At 34.5% G+C, this 15,363-nt stretch overlaps 1 protein-coding gene across 1 annotated transcript in view; it reads left to right on the plus strand.

Annotated features, from left to right (window-relative positions):
* The first annotated feature begins 9,264 nt into the window (after positions 1 to 9,264).
* Positions 9,265 to 15,363, plus strand: part of LOC144956951 (tubulin alpha chain-like) — an 8,541-nt gene continuing 2,442 nt past the window's right edge. Inside the window, exon 1 of the mRNA XM_078887795.1 lies at positions 9,265 to 9,676. Coding sequence (XP_078743921.1) covers positions 9,674 to 9,676 — 3 coding nt within the window. The 5' untranslated portion in view covers positions 9,265 to 9,673. The remainder of the gene's footprint in view (positions 9,677 to 15,363) is intronic.

A 15,363-nucleotide genomic window follows, 5' to 3' on the forward strand; every position in this document is an offset into this window, starting at 1 on the left:
TATGTCCCCTGGAAGGTTCTTCAATTCTCGTATTGTTCAAGAGACAAACCTTTATTAACATGTATGAGTATCTTTTTTGAGAATTGTAGGTGGAATGTGTGGGTACAATGAAGCCTGTGGGAGTATATGTTATCTTATTGGTGAAATGTGCGTTTTCTACTGGAGTGTTGCCCATCTTAGTGCATTATTAGCTGCCATACGCAGTGGTTTCGTCAATTTGGAGCCCAAACTTGCAACAGCTCTCATTATGTGAGTGTGTATGTATGTTTGTGTTTTTGTGAGTATGTGTGCGGTGTAGAGAAAACATTTCTACATAGTGAAAATATTCATAATTCTTTTTGATTCCTCAGTTCTTCGGGTGACCATAATGGATTTAATTTCTATTGCATATTGTACTCGTGAATTCTAGCCATCCTTTTTGTACAAGTCTTCTTCTTCGATGTAAGCCTATAGGCAGCTACTCAATAACACACGGAGCAGGTGTGTGGAAACGTTGTAAATTGAATTATTCAGGAACATATCACTATGGTCAGAACATTACGTTACCAGTCATTCGATAATCACCAGGCTTAACAAGGCTTGATTGCCACCACGAGACACGAAGCCGTCTCACTTCATCATCTACGCCAGACGTGTTGTGAACTACGACACTCTATGTATGCCTGGCTGCATTGAACGCTGGTGCAGACAAATATATTTGATTACTTACTTATTTCATACTCTTTGCTCCTTATGGAACTTGTGACCTCAATCAACGAACGTTTGCCATCTGTTTCTGCCTTTGGTTTTCCTCTTGGCAGTCCCCACACGTGATTCACCTTAATGTCTGTTTTGGACGCCCAACCTTTCGTGTCATTTTACAACAAACCTTACCAAATGATAAGCTTTGTAGCTCCGGTTCCGGTTTATCATCATATTGAGTCCGTTGTATGATGAAGTAACGTTCAAAATGCGCTATGTCACAATGGAATAAAAAACCATTTCACACTCTTAAAATATATTGGACACTTTAATACTACCACAGAAAATGTTGAGTTTCAAAACTCTCGGGAGATTGTTCTTTGAGCAAACAAGACAAATACAAAATAAACATTGCAGTTTTCTCTGAATGATGAAAATCGGGCTAAGCAGGATTTGGAAGTAGCTCTCTCATATAATATTGCTAATTCGCATCATCCGGAGTTCATCCTCAGCAAAGAATAAATAAAACCATGATGGAATCATTTGATTTGGCTTTGACGTCACTGAAGATTGTCTCAACTATTTTGCTGTCTTAATGCTTTTTATGACATCGGTGGGAAAAAGATCGAAGTGTCGACATTTCATCAAATAAACTTCCCAGACCCGTATCAAGTGTTGATAATGAGTATTACATCGTCACCTAAATTCATACTCTATGAAAATTTGTATTGGGGGAGAGGATGACAAACCAATTTCTAAAGAAGATGAGTGTCGATTTTAAACTTGTTCATATTATTTACTTCAAACTCCTGTTTACTCGTTATCAGGTATCAACCATTAAAGGAGTAAAAGATGTCTACATTATTATATCAGTATTAGATACATTGATGACGCGTTTCCTTTTATCACGTCAGAAAAAAAATCTACTAAAATTATCAAAAGAATCTTAATGGAAATAAAGAAATTAGACATACAATTCATCATCAACAAGACTTGTTTCATTACAGTTGAAAAAAATAAAGAAAATAATTTATAAAACTATTCAATAAAAATAGGAATTGCACTTGTCACAAAGATATATTGATCTAAGATATATATCGTAAAATTATCAATTAGTTGACATTGCATACTATTTATATAATTGATAGTTTTGTATCTATGCATTAAAGTTACGCATAGAATTTAAAGGTTTTTAGAACCCATTAGCCCTTAACTCTCTCCTTACCAGCTATTTTCAGAATTTCACCCAAAACTTCATACTCATCTAACACAATAATACATTTTTCAAACAGATTGTAACGAGTATATTTTATATTTTGTTCAGAAAAATGAGCTCTGCAATACAGTGTCGAGTTTTTATAGCTATAACTGTAACAAATGAAATTAGAATAAGAGAATACATTGTTGGCTTTATCGTAACGAATGTGACGATTTTCCTTTGGTTAGTAAGGAGAGGGTTAAACTATACGATACGACACAAACACATAATAACGACGTTCCAATTCTGATACGAAAATGTCATACTGCTAGCCAGACAAAAACCCAATTAAAACGTTCTACGTTAGATCTTTCTGTACATTTTGACCATAATACCTCCATCCACGAGGGTTGCTATGAGCATTCAGATTTTTTTAAAAGACGGTTGACACACATTTACAAAAAAAAGAACTTGGAAAATGTCGCTTCTATGTAGGAGAAGTGGCAAATAGGAATAGACAAATAGGAGTCAGATAGTTTCCCCATAGACATAAGTTGTCTGGTGCCACTTTTATCCTGTTATAGTCGGGTTAAAGTTCCTGACAGCACGACAGATAGTTAGAACATTTTAAGTTTAAAGAAATAGGTAGTAAAATAGTGGCATATTATTGGCATGTTATATAGCGATAGATAGGTTCAGAAGGTAAGTATTAATCCCCTTTAAAGCAGAAATACTTTAATATAAATCAACATAATTTTCTTACACAATAATGCATTAACACATAATTAGGGAAAAGAATAATAGTACATTTTAATCAATTAAAGTTAAGCTATAGGAGTTAATTTTTCCTTATCTGTTTGGGTGTGACTGGCGGCAGTGTAAAGGTTGCTTCAGTCTGGTTAACATATGGAGGAATCTTATTCTCTAGTTGTCCCAGGAGCCATTTGATAGATTCAGCTCTGGATCAACGTGTAACCAAATTGGCATTTACTCGGTAACCAGATCTGCGAAAATACCGGAGCAGATCTTTGGCTAGTTGCACATTTTTTATATTCCTTATGAGCAGTGATTTCGTGAGGATTCCCAATTAACAAACCCTTGACATCACCACTGATCTCAATTGTGTTAATCATTATCCTAATTTAATTAAGGGGATACAGGTAGGTTAATGGGATGGGGAAATATAAGTAAACAATGAGAGCTTAAGAATCAAGACATATAACTACATAATAGTACTATTGCGCATTATCTATAGCACATTTGTGAATGTAATTTATATATAAAGAGAGTGAATGAAATATTTTGTTTCTAATAACACGGGTTATCAATTTATGTCAATTACATGAGTCATCGATTTCTGTTATTTTATAGGTTGTGTCTACTACGGCCCTGGCAAAAACTTTATGAATCATGACTCACTCCACATACGAGTTTTAAATGGCACAAATACTCATAACAAAATATAAGTCCAAAACTATAAGATTTATATATTTATCCATACCCTTGTCCTCACAATGTTTCCGTTAAATAGAATTTCATGTTCACCACTATAATGGCATGTTGGTGATAGAGTGGTGGAATAAGAGAGAGATTGAATTAGCTGAGTCTTGTTTTAGAGAAATATGATCTGAGTTTAATCAATCTAGAAACAATGATGAAACAGGATTCGTTAGTGCCAGATGCTACTGGTTAATTTGCTCGAGACCAATCATATTCCGCGTACGTCAGTCATGACTGAGCTCTCAGGTAATAAGTGTGTAATCCTAGGATAATTTTACGCTTTGATCGGCCGGGCGGTCTATTAATTATTCGGCCATTTGATTTGTTTTTATGGGTTGTTTTATTATTGCTGTTGCTTTGTTGTTTTTTGTGGGGTTTTTTTGTTTGTTTATTTCTTTTAAAGGGGATTTATTATTTAAGGATAAAATAGAAAAGGGATTCCCAACATCATTGTTGATTTTTAGAGAGAATTAAAAAGGCAAAAACAAAAAAAATAATAAATAAAGGTTCATTTAAAAAGCCTACGTTCCGTGAATCGAAGTAACGTTGAATGATGTTTCCCGTTTAGGAGGAAGGAGAAAAAAGAATTTCAAAATATTAAAAGCAAAACAATGATTTTGACAAATAGTTCTTTTCTAGAATCACCATTTTTTATTGTGCTCCAACTGTCATAGAAACGGGCTACTCCGAATACTTTCCGTAAACAAACTAAATTAATTTGACACGAAAACAAGATATCAGAAATTGGATGTACTCATGGAGAAAGTCATTAAAAGTAGCTTCACATAAAACCAGTAGATTGCAGTTATATTGCCTTTATCTGTGGTAAATATCATGCTCTACCTGAGGACATTTTTTCATGATAGTGGACACCAAATAGCATATATGCAGTCCTTTAAGAGCTAACAGAATTTCAGGCCAATACAACACATTTGTTTATACAGTGCCTCCAAATTTAACATCAATATCCAACGAAACGAGAAAAATGTGTGCAAATCGTATGTCATTCAATCTTCTTATAACATCTTGAGCTCTGGGGTGTGGTTTGTGTTGTTTTGTCGGTTCGAGATTGTATCTGACAGTGAAATAAAACACCAGTTGATGGAACAGATTTCTTCTGTCAGATAAAAATAAACAAAAATGGGGGATTTATAGATCGGAAATTTCCACTAAACAAGCTCAAAGCGCTTAACAAGCATCATCAGCGACACTCAACAGCTTGGAGGTAATATGGCATCAGTTAGGCGATATTACCTTTCTGTCAGACTAAGACAATGCTGTTAATGACAAGGTACTCATTTCACACCTGAGTATGGTGAGATGATGTGAACAAAGACCGTTTTTTCAAAGTCTGATATGTGAGGATTTCAGGGCGGGACTCGAACCTAGAACTTCCAGTCCCAAGACGAGTTTTATTAGAACACATAGCAGCAGAAGAATAAAAAAAGACCCGATGCCCTGGCTGGCTATCGTGCTTGCCTTTTTCTATCTTATATCACCAATAGGGATACCGTCAACTGGGTAACTTTGCGTAAAGGGGAAACTTTGCCTCTATGAATTTGGAGCATTTGGAATACTCTCAGCTGTTTGGCACTTATTGTACCCGTTAACAGACTTGAATTTTTAAAAGAAAATAATTGCCATAAAACTAAACAACATCTTATTGTTCCAAAACTCAAGAGGCAAAGTCTCCCCTTTCGGCATTCCCTTTCCCCCCATCATGACAGTACTAAAGTGGGTAGAATTAATGTTATCATTTTAACCAGCAACACATTCCTTATACTTTCCTAAGCATTATCGTTAGGTTTGTCAACCTAAATCGAGGAGGGGCGGGGGGGGGGGGGGGGGGGGGGTTGAAGGCATTGAGGACCCCGTGTTTGAATAATATCCCCAGAACCATCAGGGACTAACAAATTATTAATTCTTTTAATTCGAAACTAAAAAAAATACTTTTCACAGAGATATACATTAAGGTTATAACCCTATGTTTGAATATTCAATTGTGGGTCTGCTTATGTTTTTATGTGTGTGTGTGTGTGTGTGTGTGTGTGTGTGTGTGTGTGTGTGGAAGGAAGGGGGGGGGGTGGTTGTGGCATAAGAGATGCGATTTTTTTTCAACTAATGTCACGCCATTGAGCACTATGTAATTTTGAATATGGGCTATACTAATACCATCCATTATTATTATTATTATTATTATATTATTATTATTATTATTATTATTATTATTATTATTATTTTATTTTATATTATTATTATTATTATTATTATTATTATTATTACTATTATTATTATTATTATTATTATTATTATTATTATTATTATTATTATTATTATCATTATTATTGTTATTACTATCATTAGTAGTAGTAGTAGAGGTAGTAGTAGAAGTAGTAGTAGTAGTTGTTGTAGTAGTAGTGTAGTAGTAGTATAGTAGTAGTAGTAGTAGTAGGAGAGGAGGAGGAGGAGGAGGAGTTGTAGTTGTAGTAGTAGTAGTAGTAGTAGTAGTAGTAGTAGTAGTAGTTAGTAGTAGTAGTAGTAGTAGTAGGAGTAGTTAGTAGTAGAGTAGTAGTAGTAGTAGTAGTATTAGTAGTAGTAGTAGTAGTTAGTAGTAGTAGTAGTAGTAGTAGTAGTAGAGTAGTAGTATGTAGTAGAGAGTAGTGTAGTAGTAGTAGTAGTAGTAGTAGTAGTAGTAGTAGTAGTAGTAGTAGTATAGTAGTAGTAGTAGTAGTATGTAGTAGTAGGTAGTAGTAGTAGTAGTATAGTAGTAGTAGTAGTAGTAGGTAGTAGTAGTAGTAGTAGTAGTAGTAGTATGTAGTAAGTAGTAGTGGAGTAGTTAAATATGTAAATTGGTGGGAAAAATGGGCCACGATTGCCAAAATCCGGTGGATAACCATTTTGGTGTCAAATACACATTGATGGCACGTTGATTCGACTCTGAAGATGCTTCTTTGCAAAAAGCTACTTCAGTGTTAGATCAACGGGACCATCGATATGAGCATGAGTCTGGCCATCATTGGCAACATAATTTGCCATTGCCTTGTCACCAGGCAGCATAGGTATAGATAGTATGCGCTGGCTAAGAAGCTCATAATATTGCCATCCGGAAGTATAACGGACCAACACACAAAACTGCGTGTATTCATGAACGTTTATAGTCGGTTAATGCAGTTCAGTGAGCATTACTCATAACGCGGATGGCAAAAAACAATAACAAAGACCGAGTGACGTCATTTTGAACTATCTATACAGTGAATATAGCCTACAGTTGTAACCCAGTTATTAATAGGCATAGAAGTTCTTAAGTCAAAGTGTTTACTCTTCCAATAGCATTCAATAGTCTGATATAAGTTCCGCCCAGCAACCAGCAGCTTGGTTCTAAACAAAGAAAATCGGTACTTTTATTCTCCATGCTGGCTAGAACTTTTTCACATGTCATGTGATCAGAATGTATAAAAGTCAGAACATGATCCGGCTTATAATGTTTTATGTACAGCGGAGAAGTATGTCATAAGGGCGTCCGCATTTGTTCCGATAGTTTAGAACCAGTTACTAAGTTACCATGCGTCATTACGAGGGAAATGACGTCACGACCGTTGAACCCTATTCCAAAGTCCTTCGGAGGACTAATAATAAGTAGACTACATCGTCTCAAAACGGTATTAAGTCGGGATTAACTAGATGCTGAAAATTGAATTTATTGTCACAAATAAGAAGCTTGGAGCTGATTCCGCTTCGCTATGGTGGAGAATAGATACCATTCCTTGCATTGCAAACGACTCTAACCTCGTATTTCTCATCATTTCATGTCTAAATCCACTTTTATGAGTCTTAGCTATCCCGACATAATACCGCTTTGAGGCAGTGGGTTGCATATTGAATCAAAAGGTGTCATAACTTCTTCTTCTTCCAGTGTCATCTCATGGGTTGAGGTCGATTTGAAATGACACGCCAATCTTCCCTGTTGACGGCTTGCTGACTGCATTCGGCTGCCGACAATCCTGTCCATGTCCTCACATCATCTATCCAAGTTCTTGCTGGCCTGCCTCTTCCTCTTTTCCCTCAACTCTACCCTCAAGAATGTCCTTGTTGACAGTTTGATGGCGTCTTAGGTGTCCAAAATACCTTAGTTTTCTAACTATCTTAGAAAAATGGAGTATTGGCAGATTCGCAAGAATACTGGAGGTAAAAGAACAAGGATGGATGATCTTGATTGACTTCCAGCATAAATTTAAAGAAGCAAAAGAAGAAACCATCAGCCTGAAACCAGAAGACCAATTAATTACACACGATTATCCAATACTCCGTTTTACTCTCCCAAAGAGATTGGAAGTTGGAACCAATTTTTAAACATTTTTTTTACCTATTGAATAACATATACCATGGAATAAAATTTGTCATATTGCTTTTTTAACTGTGCCATACAGTCCATTCACATAGACAAGGACATTAATCTATTTATTTACTGATGACATGATTTTAGGTAAAATATTCACAACATCCGGCAGTCGTATTTAACGTTCCATCACAAAAAACAAAGGAATCTAATCTGTCATATTGCTTATTTTAACTCTACCATACAGTCCATATACATTAGGCAAAGATGTTAATCTCTCCAGAAAGCTTTACACACGTGTTCAAGTATATTTATCTACTGATAACATGATTTTAGGTAGAATACTCACAACATCCGCCAGCCGGATTTGGCGTTCCATCACACAAAACAAAGGAACCTGTATAGTCTGATTGATACATTTATTGAGAATGAATCACCAAAATGACTGTCTAAAAACAACATCAAAGATCTGAGTGACTTCAAATCCGTTCCTTCTATACAATGACTGTTACTAATATTTGTAATCAATATGATATTTTTGATAAATTATATCAATAGCAATCAATGAAATATTAAATTTACTTAAATTTCGGTTGCCTCTTGCCTGTTACGCCAAAACTTTGAAATGTTTCATATTTGAAAATATCATAGGTTATTTGCATTTCAAAGAACCCCGCAGTGAATAAAAGTTGTCCTTTAGACCCATGAGGTTGATGGAGTCGGAGTTTACTCTGGTTTCTGTAGTCTGAAACGGACAATAGGAAATGCTTACTACACTTTCGATATGACGCTGTTCTATTGCACATTACTTTCCACCAAATCTAACAGGCCCAACTTCCCAAGCGGTGTATGAAAGGTGCCAGACAAAGCAAAAAAGAAAAATACAATACAAAATACCAACAAAAAAAATCACAAAATAAAGCCATAATTCATCAAAATGCTATTAGAAAATTTTAAAAGACAAAAGAAAAATTGGAAAAAATCCATGAGATGAAAATAAAATATTTTTGATGACAGGCGCTAAAAGTCAATTTTATTGTTGACCATTCAAATTTACTCTTTTGAGGGAAGAGACTTTAACATAAAATTGTTGACATGTTAAATGTGTGGATAGTGATAAAAGTCGCAAAAGGGCACGAGTGCAAGATACAATCTTAAAATATACAAGGGCCTCCAAGTTGAAAACTGGAGGTGCAAATGTTACGACAAGAATAGACATTCTCGAGAGTCCCAAGGTCTATCTATAATATCTGGATAAAAAGCGGATCGTAATCGAACGCCTACGTATAAATTCTCATAATAAAATATCCGAACAATGTATTATTCTAGCATGCGATTGAAAGCAATCTCATAGACTATAAAGTCTCACATACTCTTTTGAATGCAATTCCATTCAAAATGCTTACTCACCCGAAAAAGAATGGCTGGATGATAAATCATAAGGCATAACGCACCATTGGTCCGTATAAAACATCTATGTATGCAATAGCATTGGTAGATTTGAGTTTTAAGTTGAACTTATTCTAACCAAAATCGTTGACCTGTATTTTATGATTATGTTCAAATGTAATCAATGTCAACAAGAAATAAATCTAGATACTAATATCATTTAAAAAAAACAGTTCAGCGTTCAGATTTTCTTGGCAAATAATAATAATAAATATACGGCTTAAACTTTTGCTTAATTTTACTTATTTTTTGGCTGCTTCTGAAAAAGACATTCGGATAGACAGCTGTTGGAATCTTGTAAAGATTTAATCAATCTGTAGAAGATAAATTGTGATGATGTGTTGTGTTGACACTGTGTATGTGATATCTCATTGACAACACATTATATTGTTGGAGAAATACTAAACAAGAAATAGACCTAGTGACAATTGACGTTTGTTTACTCTTGTGAAGTGTTGACAATAATTTAATATTTGATTTTTATCCGGCCTATCTGACTATTTGAAACAATGGTATGTATTACTTTCCCTACAAATACTCTATATTTTGAATACTAATGTAACCTAAATATTTATTAGTCTATAAGATGCTAACCTTATCTCCGTCTTGCCTTTATCACGCGGTTGCCCAAGTTAAAGATTATTTAAGCAAAATTATACACTCGGGTGGTTATAATGATAAATGAACTGCGGTTCAGGCCATATGATTTTAATCTAAGTTTATAAGGGAATGTTAGTCGTTGCTCGAATCCAGATTTTATGTTTCCATGAGGTATTACAAAGTTTATTTTTGTAAGCCATTTGATAGTTGTAGTATCGGTGGTTGATGCTGCTGATGATGATGATGGTAATGATTATGATGATGATGATGATATGAATGATGATGATGATGATGATGAATGATGATGATGATGATGATGATGATGAGATGATGTGATGATGATGATGATGATGATGATGATGATGATGATGATGATGATGATGAGATGATGATGATGATGATGATGATGATGATGATGATGATGATGATGAGATGATGATGATGATGATGATGATGATGAGATGATGATGATGAGATGATGATGATGATGATGATGATGTGATGATGTGATGATGATGATGATTTGATGATGGTGATGATGATGATGATGATGATGATGATGATGATGATGATGATGATGATGATGATGATAAAGGTCGTTGGTGATAGTCGGAACCGTAGTCCATGGTAGGGATGGTGACAACAGTAGTACAATTTCAACAAACACTGATAAGTGCCGCTATATCTTCTACTACTACTACTACTACTACTACTACTACTACTACTACTACTACTACTATACTATACTATATCTATTGATACGTACTACTACTACTACTTCTACTATATATGTACTGCTACTATACTATACTACTACTATACTATACTATCATACTACTACTACTATGCTACTACTACTACTATATACTATACTATACTACTACTACTACTACTACTACACTACTACTACTACTACTACTACTACTACTACTACTACTACTACTACTACTACTACTATTACTACTACTACTACTACTACTTCTACTACTAGTACTGCTACTACTACTACTACTACTTCTACTACTACTACTGCTACTACTACTACTATACTACTACTACTACTACTACTACTACTACTACTACTACTACTACTACTACTGCTACTACTACTACTACTACTACTACTACTACTACTACTACTACTACTACTATTACTACTACTGCAATATATTTCGTGTTTACTTGAAAAAGGCCAAAGGCCGAAACGTCGGTTGCTTTGTGTTGTCCCCTTATATTAAACGAGTCGCATTCACTCCCTTTATCTTTCACCCCACTGTAATTGAGGAGTTTAGGGGCCTCTCGGTCTTAGCAGCCCTAAATAGTTTTATGATCTCGATGACAGGTGTCTCAGAATAAATGTCCCCTGTATTGAATAATAATAATCATAATAATAACAACAACAATAATAATAATAATAATAATAATAATAATAATAATAAAATATTATAATAATAATAATAATTATAAAAATAATAATAATAATAATAATAATAATAATAATAATAATAATAACAATAATAATAATATTAATAATAATAATTATGTAAATCATTTATACCGCGCCTATCCTATACACTTACAGCTCTAAGCGCTTTTCCATACAACCATCAAAGCTACAATAACACCTCATACAAAAAAACAAGCTTATGAAAAATAATTCATAAACTGGTTTTAATCTATCAAATTAATATTTCCTAACAAAATATGTCTTAACATGTGTCTTAAAAGTAGCTTATGTATATTGCATTTTCGTAACAAAATTGGAAGAGAGTCCCAGATGGAAATGGCAGAGACCTATCAGAAAACTTCTTGGAGCCCTTTTTTTTTTGGTCTCCCATTTCTTTACTATCTTACTTAAAACGTTGACATTCTCATGGAAATAATCAAATATTTAAATCTTGTTGACAAAAGTTAATTTAAATTGAGTACATTCGAATCATGTATCTAGACTTTGCACAACAATCAAAAACATTATGTGCGTAATATCTAACGTAGTTAACTTCACGATTTGTGTATAGGGAATGAGATTAGCGGAAGAGTAGCGTCCCTTGATTGGACGTCACCCATAGTCTGTGACGTCACCGGCGAAAACGTTATTAGAGAAAGAACGTCATGTTGGTTGTGCGCATGCGTCTCTCGTCCTCATATGCGCACAACCAACATGACGTTCTCTCTCTAATTACTTTTCCGTCGGTGACGTCACAGACTGTTGGTGACGTCCAATCAAGGGACGCTACTCTCCCGCTAATCTCATTCCCTATTGTTTCAAAAGGAAACATTTTTCCTGGTTAAGTTGTGTCACACAAGCAGAGCATCCTTACAGTTGTTACTATTATCTGTCTACTAAAAATTGCAAAGACCATTTTCGTCCATTTCAAAAAAGGAAAGTGACTTTCCGTTTTGCACATTACTGTTACAGAGAGACGTGTTGCATGCTTACAAAAAAAATGTATATATTCGTCCTAATAAAGATTTCTATTTTGTTCAAGACCTACCTCTATGATTGGCCACGAGTTTCTGCATCGTCAATTGGATTCAATAGTCTGATGCCACGTCGCCCAGCAACGCGGCCATCATGATTCTAGACAAAGAAAATCTGTACTTTTTTATTCTTCATGCTGGCTAGAACTTTTCATATGTCTTGTGATCAGAATGTGTAAAAGTCAAAAAATGATCAGATTTATAATGTTTTTCCCCTATGGATACACTTTTATGCTCGCCGGAGAAATATTTCTTACGGGCGTCCGCCATTGTTCCGATAGTTGGGAGCCAGTGTTACTAAGTTACCATGCGTCATTAGGAAGGAAGTGACGTTACGACTGTTGAAGAATATTACAATAACGTTTTCTTTGCAAGGAATATTGGCCGCAAAACTTTCCTGACTGCATTAACAACATTATTACTTCTGTAATGCTCTTTCGAAATAAAAGTTAATAGACACCAGAGATAAGCATTTCAGATGTTGACAGAAATTCAAGAGAAACTAAAATTTGTTTGGACTGGGTGACGTCATATTTTGCACAGAGAGTGATTCTCTATTTTTTTCCTGTCTTTGTCAATTTGTTGTAGTAGTCATATAGTAGTTGCAGAAGTAGTAGTAGTAGTAGTAGTAGTAGTAGTAGTAGTAGTAGTAGTAGTAGTAGTAGTAGTTGCAGTATTAATAGTAGTAGTAGTAATAGTAGTAGTAGTAGTAGTAGTAGTAGTATAGTAGTAGTAGTAGTAGTAGTAGTTGCAGTATTAATAGTAGTAGTAGTAGTAGTAGTAGTAGTAGTAGTAGTAGTAGTAGTAGTAGTAGTAGTAGTAGTAGTAGTAGTAGTAGTAGTAGTAGTAGTACGTGCGGCTAGTGGTATGACACTCGCATTCGGATCGGAAGGACCTGGGATCGAGCCTCGCTCGGTGCTTAGTTGAGTCCTTGGAAAAGTCTCTTTACTCACATTCTCTCACCGTACTCAGGTGTAAAATGAGTACCTAGCCGTTAACAGCGTTGTCTTTGTCCGAAAAATTGTAATATCACCTAACAGGCGTCATGTCCCGTCCTACATGTTAAATGTTGCTGCTGGCCAGGGATCTCTTGTGTAGCACTTTGAGCACGTTTAATGGATATTGCACTATATAAAAGTTCCCAAAAAATATCAATTTGTTAAAGTCAAGACCATTCAATATGAATTCATTTTATATAAGTACACTACATTTTATAAAAGGTTTCTTGATAAAAGTGAAATTCATTGTTTGTCTTTTTTACAATTTTCTCTTAATTTGATTTCTAACCGATAAGATGAGTTAGTTACCTGCCCATCTCCAAACATATTCAAACAATTGAAACGAAACGAGACGGGTATCTTTTAAACAAAATATTTGCCCATTTTCAAAGAGCATTTCAACAACACTTTAAGCAACACTTTTAATTGTTGAAATTACGAGATACTTGAAAACTAGCAAAATAAGAATATACAATTTTATAAAACTAATGTAGAAAATCCTTTCTTTGGCAATTTAATTTGTCTATTCCTTTTTTCTACATAAGTTTTATAAAATTGTATATTCTTATTTCGCTAGTTTTCAAGTAATTTCAACGATTAAAAGTGTTATTTAAAGGCGACTGGATCTTATGGTGCCGTGGCGAAAAAGGAGTAATTAGATTTAAAATCTAGACATTTAAATGAGGTGAGCCAGCCAAGTGACAATATTTGATAGAATAATTAATTTTAGTCTGTTTTTATATTATTGGCAAAAGACTGGCATGAATCGTGATTTAAACAAAGCAATGATTCTTAAATGTCAGATGTCCACAACGCCGGTATGTCTGCTCACTAGACCTACATTTGTAGTTAAGATTTTCTATAGGAAATGAGATTAGCGGCAGAGTAGCGTCCCTTGATTGGACGTCACCTTACGGAGAGAACGTCAACATGGTTTTGCGCATGCGTCTCTCTTGTCCTCGATTTCGGTGAAGTGTCTCATGCTGCTTTAACCGGAAGCGAGGACGAGAGACGCATGCGCAAAACCATTTTGACGTTTTCTCCCTAATAACTTCTCCACCGGTGACGTCCAATCAAGGGACGCTACTCTTCCGCTAATCTCATTCCCTATTTATAATTATAATATAGATTGGATTCCGCATTAGTTGCAACAATTATGAATACGTGTTTAATTTTCTCTTCTTCTTCTTCTTCTTCTTCTTCTTCTTCTTTCTTCTTCTTCTTCTTCTTCTTCTTCTTCTTCTTCTTCTTCTTCTTCTTCTTCTTCTCTTCTTCTTCTTCTTCTTCTTCTTCTTCTTCTCTTCTTCTTCTTCTTCTTCTTCTTCTTCTCTTCTTCTTCTTCTTCTTCTTCTTCTTCTTCTTCTTCTTCTTCTTCTTCTTCTCTCTTCTATACTTCTTCTACTTACTCTTCTCTACTTACTTCTACTCTTCTTCTACTACTACTACTTACTACTCTCTATCTCTTCTTCTTCTTCTTCTTCTCTTATCTCTTCTTCTACTCTCTTCTTACTTCTTCGCTTCTCCTTCTTCAGTCTGCTTCTTCTTCTCTCTCTCATTTCTCATTTTTTGACTTCCAATTTTCTATCTTCTTCAACTTATCGTTCTATCTTCCATTTTGACTCTTCATTCAAAAATAATTACTTTATTTTTTATCCAGTATCTTTTTAATCCTTTTTTATATTAAACTACTTTAATATATGAACATTTAAAAAAAAAAAACAATTAAATAATATAAAATAAAATATTAACATATAACATATACACAAATAATACAATAATTACAAATCTTCTTCTTCTTCTTCTTCTTCTTCTTCTTCTTCTTCTTCTTCTTCTTTCTTCTCTTCTTCTTCTTCTTCTTCTTCTTCTTCTTCTTCTTCTTCTTCTTCTTCTTTCTTCTTCTTCTTTCTTCTTCTTCTTCTTCTTCTTCTTCTTCTTCTTCTTCTTTCTTCTTCTTCTTCTTCTTCTTCTTCTTCTTCTTCTTCTTCTTCTTCTTCTTCTTCTTCTTCTTCTTCTTCACTTCTCTTCTCTTACTACTTTCTACTACTTCTACTACTACTACTACTACTACTACTACTATACTACTACTACTACTACTAACTACTATACTAACTACTACTACT

Source organism: Berghia stephanieae, chromosome 11 (genome assembly GCF_034508935.2).
Source record: "Berghia stephanieae isolate SIO BIC M18660-M18661 chromosome 11, UCSD_Bste_1.3, whole genome shotgun sequence".
NCBI lineage: Eukaryota > Metazoa > Mollusca > Gastropoda > Nudibranchia > Aeolidiidae > Berghia > Berghia stephanieae.